The sequence below is a fragment of the Epinephelus moara genome, chromosome 19 (assembly GCF_006386435.1).
Source record: "Epinephelus moara isolate mb chromosome 19, YSFRI_EMoa_1.0, whole genome shotgun sequence".
Classification (NCBI taxonomy): Eukaryota; Metazoa; Chordata; class Actinopteri; order Perciformes; family Serranidae; genus Epinephelus; species Epinephelus moara.
Genome location: NC_065524.1, coordinates 35,578,754 through 35,594,233, shown reverse-complemented (window position 1 = coordinate 35,594,233; position 15,480 = coordinate 35,578,754). Strand labels below are relative to the sequence as shown.

Below are 15,480 nucleotides of genomic sequence, written 5' to 3'. Positions count from 1 at the left end.
GGGGCAGATGTGTATATATCTGCAGTGGATCTGGCATATCCTGGGAAGTATGCCTCGGTGAATGCAAAAACTGAAATCAATAATGTTTTAAATTAAGAAAATAAACATTGAATGTTCAGTGTTAATTTGATCCAGATTTTTTGGCTCAAACTGTCCAGAAGAAGGAGCCATAATCACAGCTTTTAAAACCATCCCAGCACTGATGAAGTTACTCAAGAAAGACTAAGAGAAGGAATCCCATTTTCTTCCTCGGCTGGGGAAGGAAGGGGGGCTGAAAACTTGTTGCTTGTCACAGGTAACAGCTAATTTAATCGATCTACCTCAGTGCCCCCTCTAACACTCAGATGCAATGAGGAGATATTTTCTGAACAAACCATCTAATCAAAGTGACTTAGAGGGAGGGGATTATTAAGCACAGAGATAAGTGGCCTAAGTGATAAAGTGTTAATATTCATAAGGAGAGAAAGTCAAACACAGGGAGAAGAATGGAGAGAGGGGGCAGAATGAAGAAGAGATAAGGGTTTGGATTTAAGTGTTATCTCACCGTTAATGGTATTTCCAGCCCGTATCAAGATCGCTGCGTGAGACAGAGGGATGTATTTATAGAGTGTGACATGATAGTCTTCTACAGTATGAAAGGTACTTTGAGTGAACTTGAGAGAGGAGCTGAAGTGTGCGGGGAGGACTTCACTGAATGGGCAGACAATCTAGAATCTTGTCTTTTGTTTTCTGCTTTGTGTCGTCTCTTTCTTACAGTGTCACTGCTGTGATGTGCATGGTCAGAGTGAGAGAGGTACTCCACAGAAAACCTAAAATACTCACCCTCTGTGGGCTTGAATTTTGGATCTTAATGGTGGATGGCAGCTGCAGTCATCTTGGATTCTCAGTGGTCATAATAATAGTGAGCTCATGTGCTCCTTATTTGCTGAGTTGGAGAGTTGTTCTTCTAAATTTGGTGTGTTTGAGCTTTTAAGTCATATTATGGAAACAACGAAGCTGCAAAGACAAGCTGAAACAGTTAGATGCTTAATATTACTGAATGATTTTGTCCCAGACTTGTTGCCGTACCTGACATGTTTGTTAGGTTTAATGCTAATAAATATATTTTCTAACAAATCAAGGTGGACAGCAATGGTTACAACCTTATAAAATACTACAAATTACGTCAGCAGAAACATGAAATAAGAGAATGAATAAAAAGTTTATCAACCAAACATTTACCTTCGTCTGCCATGTTTCTGTGTGGCTAGTCATGTGTCAACATTTTCAAGTTTTCAAGTTGTTGTTCAGACTGTAGGGGCATTCACAGGAAATGTTTCTGATTATTCCAACATCACATGAATCCTTATTGATTCCACTTGTGACTTTTGCGACCATCATAGGAAAATGCAGCAACAGCTAATTTTGCTAGAAAATTGCGTATAGTGTGCTAGTGTATTTAGCCATATTTGGTGAAAGTACAGACTGTAGAACGTGAATAATGCTGCAGAATTGATTTGAGAAGTCAAAATTGACTTTTTGATGCAGTCTTTTTTTGTGTAGGAGTCCACTGTAAACCTGGAAATGTACTCGACACATGGGGTTAACAGCATAAGTTTTACTTTTTAACTTCACAAGTGTTGCCTGCAGCTTCTACAATCCCCACCAGCATTGGAAATATGCAGGAGAAAACACATGCAGCCCATTCTGACCAGTTCTTACATTTTTGGGCAGGGACATGTTAGCTACAGCAGCAACGTGCATATACTCCACTGTTACACAGTAACCCCCTAACACACAACTACAAATTAAGTCTTGTAAATCCAAGGTGAATACAGCTTTTGTCCTCGGTAAAGGATCAAGCCACAAACCTTTTAACGACTGATGGTTGATAATTAAAACATACTTTTTGCTTTAAAGGTTAGGGGAAGATCGCCTTTGTGGTTAAGAGAAGTTAACACTGAGTGCTTGTACAAGACGAAGCACAAATCCCAGTTCATTGCTTTGCATGCACATTTATCCAACCCAACCTCGTCTGTAAGATTTTTTTCAAACTTCACACACTTACACCTTTGTGACTGAAGGTTAACATACACTGATTGAACAACAGTGTTAGTGCTGCCATTATTCACATAACCACAAAAGGTTTGCTTGTCAGCAGAACATACATGGGTTGTTTGAAGTGTGTCTCTCATGTGTGTCTCATCCTTTCTGCTGTCATGGTGTGACTGACTGCTTTTGAGAGATACCGGATGAACCAATGTAGCGCTTTTGCTGTATTCCCATGAGGGACTGCTTGGGGAGAAATACAGTTTTACTTTCTTTTTGGCTGTCAAACTTGTAACAACGAGTTGGGTGGAAGACAATTATGTTCTGTATGTGGTGCCACATACAGAACATAACGTCTTCCTCTGGCTTGTTCTATCCCAGGTGTCCCTTTGGTTAAATAGAGTATGGAATATGTAAAGGAGAGGCAGAGGAGCAGGAATGGGAGCTGAGGTAAAAGATCAGTGGTAAAATAGAGCAAAATATAAGATACATCAGGGAAAGTGGTGTGTTTTTGTAATAATTTTGGGATCGGCGGCCAGGCAGAGCTGTGAATTATTGAGAACTCCCTGCCTCTGTTAAAAGGGTTGAAAGATGGAGGTGAGGTTTCACAGGATTCATGGTGAGATGGAGGTAGGAAAAGGGCACACATTCAAACACCACGTCATGTATGCAACATTCAGTGCGAGGTATGTTTTATTCAGAAACGAAAGAAGCTCAGCAGTCAGTCGCTCTTGACAACTGGAGACATCCAGTAAGAAAAGAGCAGGAAATGTTTGAGCTGACAGTGAACTTGGAGATACAATGATGGCTGGATATTTACATGTTTGAGTTTCTTACTTATTTGCTCAGAATTTGATTTACCAATCCTGAAAAATACTCATCATCAGCTTTCATTCCCTAGCCTTTTCACCTGGCTTAATTTAAGTTGTGATATAAACTTTAAGATTGAGGCTGGCTTAACTTTTCTCTTACGTTTCATTCCAATAGAGACACAAGGAACATCACAGTGCATACCCAATGTGACCAACTTTTAAATTGCTGCAAAAAGAACATAGTCTTCTTCACCTAGGAAATTGAGGGCTAACTTAAAAAGTTACTTTAGTAATTAAAGCTCCATAGAGTCCATTTGCAGAAATTAAACTGGAATTGGATTGGACCAAAATGACACAACAACACAGGAGCATCCTCAGCTGCAGCGTTCGAGTTATAGCCTTTGCTTAGAGGGGTGTCTAAAATAAACAAGGCCAGGGGCAGAGATAAGTAAATAAATAAATAATAGCTTAATGGTTGTGCTTAGGGTTAGGGGTAAAGGAAGAGACAGAGAAGACCAAACTGAAACTCTGTCTCTTATGCAATGAACTTAAAAATACACATAGAATAACGGAAAATTAGTTAAACATACAAAGCACCCAAACATTTAACATCCTGGTGATCACCACATCTGGGTGATGCCGTCAAATGTGCGTCACCATGTTGGATGTGTTTCTGTTTACATCCCCTAAAATGGTGGAGAAACACCACGAAACTCAGAGGTTGTTAATATTTTAGGACCCATTACAGATGTATGATTGTAAGGCTTTCATATAAGCTCAGCCCCCACTGGCTCCCACAGAACTTTAATCCTGCTCAGCTGCAAATGTGTTCCTCCTGTTTGTTAAACAGAGCGTTCAAAGAAGTAATTCAGTCTTGATGTAATTTTCTGGTTTCATATGTTTAAATTTGTATGAGATTACCTTTTGAAAGTTGTGGTTTCAGTCATCATTTATATGTAGTGCATGGTGGTACCAAACATCTTCCTCTGGCCTCCACCTGTGGTTGATTTCTATCCCTTTTCTACCTTTGGTTTACATAGTAGAGAAGTTGTATGTACATGGGAGGTAAAAATGTCTGTCCACTCCAGTTAACTTGTCTCAACATAGCCTAGGGGTTTACCATGAACTGCAAAGGCTTTGGTTCATGCCCATCCATTCCCTTCTCTCTCTCTCTGCTGCTGGCAATTTAATTAAGGCACAAAATATCCCCAAATATATTAATGAATAAAACTTTGTTATACCAGAAATATTCAGTCAAGAGAAAGTAGCTGGCCACAAAAATGTGTAGGGTTACTGCTGGCCTCTGAAAACTTGTTCATTATTTGCCCCCAAGCACTGTTAGCAAATCATACATTCAGACATGTTTTCATGTTGTCAAGCAGATGATATTGATTGCAAAAGAACATACAGCTGTTAATCCAGTTTGCCTCAGACTAAGGGCTCTAGTTTCGCAGACCGGGCAAGGCGCCAACTGGGTGTGGCCAGGTGGATTTTGCAAGTTTGGCACACCGTGTGCCTGGCGCAGCTACTCCTCTTTTCCACCTCCATCGCTCCTACCTGCGCAAGTCGGAAAGAGGGAAGAGAGAAGGCGTGGAGTGGGTTTTACACACATCACACCAATCAAATGAGCCCCTCTCCTCGCCCTTAAATGCGCCGCGTGAAGGCGTAATGAGAGTTTACTCAATTCGCCATGGCAGAAGAGAGCAGCAGCGTCAGACGGCCAAACTTCTCCCAGGAGGAAACTGATGTTTTGGTCCGGGAGGTCCAAGCTCGCAGTGTCCGAATATACGGAACTGCGAGCAGACCTCCACGGGCTGATGATGCAAAGGTAGCCTGGGAGGAGGTCACCACAATTGTAAATCAATGTTGTGTTTTTCTCGTGCGCGCGCGCTCTCTCTTTCTCTCTCGCAGTCTCACTCTGTTTCTTTTCTTTTGGCTTTTCTAAGATGACAGATGCTGAATATATACTCCGTATCTGATGCTGTGGCTGTTTGTGGTTGGCTGAGAGGGATGTGAACTCATAAGTTTGCAGCTGTGTTAATCAAATCAGGTTGGGTTTTCCTTCAGCGAAGCCTTTTGGCACGAAACTGTCACTGCGCCAAGCTGGATCTGTCGACACCTCCCCCTGCTGCGCCGCCACACCCATCTCACCTGGTGTTTTTGCCCCTACACTTGATTTTTGCTTGTAAATACCTAATTGTGGTAGCCATACTATATTTTCACTCATCTGAAGTGGACGGGGCTGTGCTGGAATAGTGTCAGGCTTTCAAAGATCCTGTTCAGTTGTCAAGTACTTTGAAGAGAACTGGCTCTCTGTCATCTATGCGTGAAATACAAACATACAAGAACATATGCACATACATTATATATATACACACAATAACACATGCAATACACGCACAGTTTCACACCCTACCTGCCTCTCATGAAGTGTCAGGTTGAGGCACGGCACCCTAGATGCATTTCAATCACCCCGTCTGGGAAAAACGAGAGAAAAGCCTTCCCCTGATACCCTGCAAAGCTAGATTTTCATTTAAATTTTCTGTCCCATCCACAACGGGAGAAATAAATGGAAACACATACGGGGGAGAGATATGTAATGTCATTAAAGTAGAAAAGTAATCATCTCAGGCCTCCTTTGAAGTCCTGGCTGTCAATTGTATTTGGTTGTCTGCAGGTCTGATTAAACAAACCGTAGAGCAGCAAGTTGCTTTTACAGCTGAACAGACATATTGGATTACATCAGGATTTGATACTTGAAACGATTTGACTTCATTGAGTATCCACAGTGACAATTATCTTTGCTTAAAACCTAATTACATATAGAACATTGGCAGAATATCTGTTACCTTTTTCTGTCCTGTCATGTTTTTGTTTTTCATTATTGCATGTGAAACTTGGTGAAGAATCGTCTTAGCACTTGTGTGAACGTAGCAATTATAGTGCCTTATTAAATCAAGGAACCTTCGCGTTAAATTAACTTTCTCTGGTTGGTTAATTGACTTGCTCAGTGTCCTGCTGTGAATGTTTACTCCCAGTGCTATAAAGCCTCGTGTGAACGTTTCCCTTGAGTAGAGCCATGTCTGCCTCCCTCCTTTGCCAACAGTTTGTATCAGTATAAAAAACTTCACCTCATTTATCACACTGCATCTTGAAAATAATAAATAACTGAATATCCACATGTGGAGGGAGTGATGTGGCGTCGTTTTTAAAAAATGGTCCATGCTTAATACAATTAATTACTCTTCAGGGCAAAATTAGAAAAGTGATTGATTAGTAAGATAAGTATAAACAAGCATTATGCAAAAATGTTGAAGCTTTTCTAATATATTCCAAATGAAAATTAGGATGCTTGAACCATTTAATCTAAAAGTTATGCAGCTGTCTTGGTGATTTTTACCTTCTGAAATCCTTACTGAGCAGATTGTTGTAAGGTCAGGCTCCAACCATGACAGGAACAACACTTCTCCTCGGCTATATCCTGTTATTTGTTGGCCAGTTTACTGGATGTGTATCGGCCATTTTGCTCGAAAATGAATTTCATGCCGAGAAAATGGCCCGTGATGTGAAGATCATTGAACCAACCTGTCACAGTCTGACCAATGCACTGTGGCATATTTTCTTTTAATAGACCATTGAGCCTCACGCTGCTGTGTGGCTGCACTGTATTAAATTGGTCTAAATGGCCGCCCTGCCAAGGAGAGAGAAGCAGTTGTTTGGATCTGTAATATTTCTTTTGATGTTTGACACCGCAGATTGCCTCATTATTTTATTTGTATCACATCTTTAGTATCTGAGGGGGGGAATCAGTGGACGTGATTAATGTTTTCTGTCTTGTACCAACCTAGGAGGAGCAGTATAGTGATTCAGTTAAAGAGAAGAACATTTCAGAAATCTATCTTCATTTGCGAGTTTTTGGTCTCTCCGGATTGGATACATTCTGAGAATAACAGGGCTGTACAGTACTGCAGAGCATGCTGATAGTCTGTCATGACATTTAACATGAGGACAGTGTCCAATTGACGATTTCTGTCAGTCTGATTTGATGTGTCCTCTAATTTGGCGTCAGACCTTTGTAGGCATCGATATATCCTACAGATCTCTATATCACACATAAAGTAAGGAGATATAAGTGTAGAAGATTTAACAAGACATTTGACCAAACTTTCAAACAGTGCTTTCAAAGTCAGAGATTACAGCATGTATTATTTGCAGCCTTTAGACAGTTCAAATCCTGCATTTGCAGGATCAATCCCTGAGGCGCTCTCAAGCAGAGAAGTTTTAACCCCGACTGGAGCTGCTGTAGTGATGCTTAGCAGCTTGAAAGTGTAATTGTGACTGTGTAAGTGTCTTGAAATGAGAGCAAGACTAAATAAAACATTTGCCTCCAAATCTGGACGCTTAGAGCCTGTTCAGACCTGGTATTAACATGCATCTCAGTGATCTGAATACAAGTCGACAGCCAAGACACATAGCTGGTAAAACCTGTGCCTATCACAGGTTTCCAGCTGACCACTTGTGTTCAGATTTTGTTACTGTGTAAAGAAGCTAAAACTGGAGTGATGTGATCATGTCTCTGGTGGCTGAATTCTCAACAGTCTGGAGTCGTTTAATAGATTTTTGATTCAGGCAAGAAAAGAGAGTGTTGCAGTGGCCCAGGCGTGAAGAGATGAAGGCGTGTAAAATTGTCTCAGTGTCTTTTAAAGTTAAAATGGATTGTATTTTTGAAACATTTCTAAGATGATTAAAAACATGATTGTATGACCTCTTTGACATGCTGCTCAAAACTTAAATTACTGTTAAACCAGACTTCAAGATTCCTTGCAACACGTTTGATATTATCCAATAGGGGAACAACCAAAGACAGAATTTGTTGAGTGACGTGCTGGTGGGTTCAGCTGAAGACATTTTTTTTGATATCCAGCTTTTAACATCAGTAAGGCAGTCACTGTCTGAACACATCATTCAAAGGTCTGTGGGTCTAACAGGCAGGTACATATGTGTGTCATCAGCATAAAAATGAAAAAAGACACCATGTCTTTGAATAACGTGCCCAAGGGGAAGCATGTACAAAGAGAATAAAATTGGTCCCAGAACCAAACCGAGGCACACCATACTTACACCATACTCCAATGCTGTACCAGACATCCCCACCTGCTGCCTCAATCTGTCTAAGAGGATGTTATGATCAACCGTGTCAAAGCTGCACTAAGGTCCAGGAGTACAAGGACTGAGCACATGCCAATGATCACCCATGACAAATGTTAATACCAGGTCTTAACAGGCTCTAAGTCTCCAAAAACTGAGGTAGTTTCAGCTGAAACATTAAGTCTGCATCACAAGAAAAAAATATCATGTTTCCCCACATACAGTACATGCAGAACTTTTGAAGTGGTAAATGTGATTTTTCCCTTCTGTTATGCATATGTATATGTGTCTTTGTGTACCAGCGCGTCTTTTCACACTTCGCTTTGCAGAAATTCATCATCCTCCGGGCGGCATGTTTATATTTATTCCCCGCTCTTTGCTGCTTTGTACATTTGTGAGAGATTCACACGTGTAAGCGCTCACAAACACACACACATGCATGCACATGCAATATCTTCCTGTTTCCTTTTAATTAATGACTATGGTGCTAATTAGAAGGCATGCAACTCCTCAATGCCCTCCGACTGTCTCTCATCCATTCTTAGATTCACTCCGAGCTTTATGAAGCAACATTCAGATGTGTTTTGATCTCTGCTGAAAACAGCATAGGCGAAAGAAGGGGAGCGTTTTTTGGGATAAAATAACTGCACAGTGCTAGACATGATAAAGAAGAAAATTACAGCGGTTTTGTGTTGTCCATGGCTACACAACAAGGCTCTATGTCTATGCAACTGTGCATTGTATTGTGTTCTTGTGTTGCCTCTAAGTATTTTTTCAGCACACACTGTTCAATTTAATCACTGCTGTATGCTCATTCTCACTTCCACAGTCTCCCCTAATGAGCGTGACACACTGACAGTGTCACCATGTTAAGCCTCTATTCTTTTAATTATCTTCTTCCCCACTACTTGGTGTGACAAAGGTTGCCTCCTGTCAAAGTTTAGTCAGCTTGGGACACGATGGCATGGGGAGATGTTAAATGACCACACATTTAGCACAGAGAAAAGTCCGCCTGTTTTCTAAGCGACCTGTTGACATGTAAGACTTTGATCCTGGATTGAAGCATCTGATTAGGAAGCTGAAGTCTGGAAGCCAAATAGCAACATTTAAATACTTTCACAGGAGTTGTGAAATGCAATTCAAACGATGTCTTTAAGACAAAGCGACTGTGTCTGTTTGGGTTTGTTTTGTTCTCCTGCTCCCACACAACACATATTTGGCATCACACGATGCAACAGTGAAAGCTGAGAACAACAAACTTGGAGGACAGGCAGGAAAACGGACGCCTTGACAATTGAGGAGATTGTTGAGGCCTCTTTAACAGCATGATTGATATCATTACCATCTGTCGTCAGAGTGTCATGGTGTGATGATTGCGACTATAAAGATCCCCCACACATATAATAAAGAAAATGTGCCGTCATTTACTAAACCACATACTTGTCAAAGATAAAATATGGCCTTGGGTTACTATGACAACCAGTGATTCTTTCATTTCTTAACAGATCTCACTTGTTCTCTGGTGATATAAATGTTAACAGTTTGCATTCAGGCTGCAGTTAAACCACAGTGATGGATTAACGTCGTCTGGCACTGCATGCTAATTTATATTCACCTGTAGTGCCGGTCAAGCTGCAGACAAATTATCAATACACTGTATATTTTTACTGTTGAAAACAAAAAAAACTGAAAACATAAATATACTATTTGGCTTTTCACAGCAGACATTTTGACATGTCAGGTGTTACTAATGACATTAACGATGGTTTTGTTCTGTTCAAGCGTTCTCGTACGGCAGTCTGACTTGTCATAGCAGGAAAAGCACAGGTGAAACTAATCTCCTTAACGATGGCTCAGTTCCATCAAGTGTCCCAGTCAGCCATGCCAGCCTGCATTTACAATACCAGTATCCTGGAACCAGTGTGCATAAATGGAATTCAGGTGTTTTAATGTTATCAGTTATGCCCGTGCTTTTCTTGCTATGATGTGCCAAATATCTGCTGTGAAAAAGGTATATAGCAGCGCTCTAAAACCCGGCAGCTAAATAAAATCCAGCCATCAATGAAAGTAGTATTTACACCTGTGCTTTTTCCTGCTTTAAAATGCCATAGTGGCTTCTGTGAAAAAGGAGTACTGAAAGCATGAGTCTTGATTGCATGCTAATTTTACACTATGTACTAAATACCTGTCCCAGTACTGACGTAGATCTGTCCTCCACTTTGTGCTTTGCAATGTAGGACAATAGTGTTCAGTATACTACAGCACACTAACAATTCAAGCATAGCAAGGAGTGTGCATACTAACATTTTGAAGAAAGATAAAATTCCAGTGTGAATACATCACCCTCCTAAAACCCAGTTCAGACCAAAGATTTGTGAAGAGACAAGCTCAAACTTACAACTACTTGCAATGTGCCGTTCTGCAATGTCCTGAAAATGTGCCAATTTACACCAATGTGACAAGAAATTTATTATTGATATATTTATTCTATATTTAACAGGAACAGTGCACAGCTACTTAGCTGCACCAGAGTTAGCTATAAGCTAATTTTCATCTGTCGTCCCAGGGCAGGAAACAGAGACTCATTTTTCTGCTCAAAGACACTGTTACAAAATTTAACATATTCATGCACAACGGTTTCAGTAATAACAATAGCAAGACAACACAATAGCAAGACAACACAACATCAAGTCATCGCAACAATAACAGCAACAACAACACAACTACAACACTAGGACACCACAACAACAGAAAAACTACAACATTAAGAAATAACAAGATTTCATAGTGTTAGATTAAGTGTTTGAGTTCATGTTGAATGGAGACATGATTGAGCTGGTCTTAAATTTCATCTTAAATTTAAAACGAACAAAGCTGTTGCACTGTCTTATCTCACTTGGTGCTGAGTTCCAATAGTTTGTAGCTCTAACAGAAAAGACTCAAACTCAATAGCTCTGTGTTGGTCATCCTAGATCTCCTCCCATTGTATGAACTATTTCAATGGAGGAGCAGCCAGATCATTAAGACAGTGTATTGTCTCCACAACAATGACTCTCTCTACTTCCGTTCTAACTTCCAGTTTTTCAGGCTTATTTTGTCCCTGAATGTCATTTGTAGCTTGTTATGATTTGCATAAAGATAGTAATAGTGAGACACTTGCTATCGTTGCGTTTCTAGTAGTAATTAAATGGCAAAAACATAAATCAACTTAAGCTTCAGATGTTCATAGTAAATATGTTACAAGAAATTTAAGTGCCAGTGCAGATCAGTCAGTGAATGAGTAGGCTTTGTATGTGTGATATGTGCACGTACGGAGAGTAGCAGCAGCAACCCACCATTCGACACTGCAACACCGTGAGGACGGAGACAGACAGCCATGCCAGCAGCTGCGGGAAAGACAATGAGATGGACTCAGGCTCAGCAGGGATGGAGGACTTTTGTCTGCCACAGCAAGCGAACACATCGTATACTGACGGGTTGACTTGACCAGCTCACTTCGCTACAAGCCAATAGGCTGTGGAAATAGTTGCCTCGCCTTAAGTTGTAAAATCAGCCACTGGAGTCTTGACAAGCTGAGTCGCAGGTGACACCATCAGCCAACCTGAGTCACGCTGAGAGAGCCCAGAACACCACTGCAGATTCTCACTGCAACGTTCTACGGTTTCGTCTCGTCCCAAAACTTTGATCTGAACTGGGCTTAAGCTTGTTAGAATTTATAGGCAACACAACATAGAAATGGGACACAGCTCCACCCATTTTGAAGCCGAATGAAGTTTGATACACTTAAAAACTACCCATTAAATACCAGAGATATTAAATTCAATGTCAAAACACATTTTTTGTTGTTCTTATTTTTTATTTAGACTTGGCATCAATGTCGCAGACTCTCCCCTCACCATACGTCTCCCCATATCTGCCCCATCTCCCTCCCAACAGTGACGACGCTATTTAAGAAACCACTGGCATGCACAGTCGAGTGCATCGTTTCCCGCCTACTGCAGCTCATTTAATAATTGAAAATCACTCACTGTAGATGAAAGACAAAAAAAGAAGGTACACTTTGCACGGAGCAAAATCTTTGATATGTCACACTGCATTCTTTGTAAGCTTGATCTCTGTGCACAGCTCCCATGTTTTGTCTGGGTGGACGTAGATGTTCTCTCAGCTGGGGGCTTCCAAAGGCAGGGACCGCTGGGATATGTATATTTGCTCTGCTGTCAGCTTGTCAGAGCAGATACAGATTAATTCCAGTAGTGTCAATGAGTCAAAGCCACAGGGGTAAACAGGGGAGGAATTGCAAAGAAAATTGAGTCTTAGTGAAACAGAATAGTTGAGAAGTGATTGAATGATAGATTGAATAGATTAAGTAGGGACGACTTTAGAGAGGTAGCATAAGCTACTTCGGTTGCTGACGTGTCTGTTTCATTTTCATGTATGAGACTTGCAGAGAGACAGAGAAAGACTGAGCGAGGTACAAATGACCAGAGGCAAAGATTGATATCCGAACCAACTGAGGCACCCAATTAGGCTTTATACTGCATACTGGCAGTTTAGTCCCCATGCTGTCTCTGTGCACTATAACACACACTTCTATATGTTTCTAAGGATGTGGTTATTGAGCTGAAATTAATTAAAAACACATCTTTGCAATGCACAGCCTCTTCCTGGGACATTTTCTCAAGAGCAGCCGAGGCACATTTCAGAATTCATTAGCTGCTTAATGATCATTGCCTGACTGGCACTCCCACAAATGTGCCAATCAAATTCGGAAGTTGAGATTTCGAGAGAGGTCGAGGACCATCCAGATACCATGGAATGTGTCTTCAGTTAATTGAGCACTCTTCTCTTCCTCTTGGTGGCTTGTAGGGGTTAAGAGTACAACAAAAAAAAAAAAAACTTTTTACAGCAGATTCATCGTCACTGGCAAGTTCAGCAACATCTTAACACAGTTCTAACTCTGTACCATTTTAGGAGAAAGTTTTGGTCGTGTTCTGTGAAGATTTCCTACAACCAAGCAGGGAAGCTCATTCAGCAACACACAGGGAAAGGTCTCACTTAATGGGGATTGGATGCTCCGTTTCTGCTGCAGCCTCAATTTGTGATTTCTGCTGAAAAGACAGATGTCTTCTTCAAGAAAATTCTTTCCTATTGCAGGTTTCAACCCTTAAAAATCACCTCTCTATTAATTTCTCCCTGTCAGCTTGCCTTACTTTGCACTTTCGTGCAATTCGGCTCGCTTCCACAAGGACTGAGCCTTACCTACATTTGTCTCAAAACAGGAGGAGGCATTTTATGTGCAGCTCTTGCATTTGCATCCGTTGTAGTGGCATTTGTTTCCTGGCAAATCCACCTGACTCATTGACAGATGGTTTATTCCTCTTTTTTTTTTTCTCCACCAGGTGTCGAGAGGGCTACCAGGGAATCCGCTGTGACCAGTTTCTGCCAAAGACAGACTCCATCCTATCGGACCCAAGTGAGTTTTCTACATTTTTCTACTTCGTGTACTGAGTGAACCAACATCTACCATTAGAACATAACATCAAATCTGAACGCATAAAAGTAAACATGAGGGAAACGGAGGGGGTCGTGTTTCTTAGATCCTTCTGACGAAGTTCAAGTGGAGTTCTTAAGAGTATTGATCCACATTAATAAAACACCAGAGAAAATCAAATGTTCATAAGCTTACATCAACATCTCCTGTCTGTGCAAACGTCCCTCAAGACGGAGTAATATATTATAATATCAGGTTGACAGTATGAGTAGAAATCTGCTGTTTCGGTGTAATATATATTCACAGCTTGTTTATTTTCTTATTGCATATTTCCCTTGAATAATCTATCATGGTATTTCTTCAGAAATGCTGTTAGTCACAGCAGCAGTAGTGCAGTCATAGGTTGGTTTCTTCTCTGCACATTCGATTCTATTAGCATGACTAAACTTCCTCTGTGCATAATGCATCTACGTGCAATGTAGGCCTGTCAACCTTGGTTGGTTGGTCGTTCGTAGACATGCTCTTGTCCAACCCAATTCTCATTCGTTGGTCAGTTGCTGATGTTATTTTAGTAAGGCCATGTGTCCACCAAAGCCTCTCTTTTCCAGTGGAAACAGCAGCTGTTTAGGCAGGTGTATCTGTCATTTATCTGTGATGGTTGGTCTTTGTGGTATCTGTCCTGCCTGTTGTCCACTGTGACTGGTCGTCTGGCGACAGTGACGAACGCAGCATTTTACCCAAAGTTAAACATTTTCCAACCTTAATTTTTAGTCAGAAAACAGATGTGTAATCACAGAAGACATTCAGTGTCAGATTTTGTCACATGGATTTATTTATGAAGTCTTCAAAAAGACACTGCCATTCAGGACTGCTTTACAAAGCTTCTGAAAGGGATATGATCACAGCAGCAACGTTACCTTTTTGGCAAAAACTAGTAAGTCTCTCTTGCATGCAGTGCTACAGAGATATTTAATGCTAGTAATGTTATGCTGTATATGACATAATCAACCCCAGAGTTAACTGCTTTAGTGTCAAGTATGACTGATTTTTCTCATCAGTCTTGTTCAACTGTTAGTGGTGAAGGGGCTCACGCATGCAGCTCAGGTGTAAAAACGCTTTACAGATAACATAACAGTGGACATAACATGTATTTTTCATTTGAGGCATTTCACTTGCCTGAACACAGAGCTTATCTGCCCTGGACAAGTGTTAATGTCAAGACCTGTGACAGGGAAATAATGCTTTGGTGGACACACAATGCTACCAGGTAGCGGGCAGAGATACATACAGATCTTCATCTCCCACTGACCAATCGACTGGTTGAAGAGGAGGTAGAATTTCAGTCGACCACGATTTTCTGTGGTTCAGTACAGTCCTAGTGCCATGTGTAGATCAGTGGGTTTTAAAGCAGGCCCTCAGAAGCCACAGCACTGCTTGTTTTTGAACTGTCCACCCAGATAATTGCAGTCACAATAACTGCATTCACCTGGCATCCCAGGTGAGCTCCAGTCCCTGATTAGAAAAGCGGCATGGCTGCGGGTCTAAATTTGAAAACCAATGCTATTACATGCATTGATTCACACAGTGAAGTAGGGCCACTGCAAAGTAGAAAAATAACAAGTATTCCTTAATAAATTCTGACAATGAATTTGATGAAAACATTGAATAATTAGTCAAAAAACAGAGCAGCCGCGCAGATGCAATTAAATAGGTGCTGGACCAAAAAACATACATAAAGTCAGGACGGATAGTCCGCACACTTGATGCTCCCAGTTCACATGCATTTATTTAGCACATCCCAAAAAATACTACTGGGAGCATCAAGTGTGTGGACTATCCTTCTTGACTTTATGAAAACATTGAATACAATGCAAGAAAGTGCAATTTGCTTCAAAATACCACAAAATCAATAAATCTTAACAACAGCATTTTTGATAATTCCAAATAATCTTCAGTCAAGTTTTCTTTAATGGTTAAGTAACAATAATTTATTGATTTACA

At 40.7% G+C, this 15,480-nt stretch overlaps 1 protein-coding gene across 1 annotated transcript in view; it reads left to right on the top strand.

Annotated features, from left to right (window-relative positions):
- LOC126407255 (pro-neuregulin-3, membrane-bound isoform) overlaps window positions 1–15,480 on the top strand; it is a 521,618-nt gene that overhangs the window by 411,537 nt on the left and 94,601 nt on the right. The window contains exon 3 of the mRNA XM_050072014.1: window positions 13,388–13,461. Within this exon, the coding sequence (XP_049927971.1) occupies window positions 13,388–13,461 (74 nt within the window). The remainder of the gene's footprint in view (window positions 1–13,387; window positions 13,462–15,480) is intronic.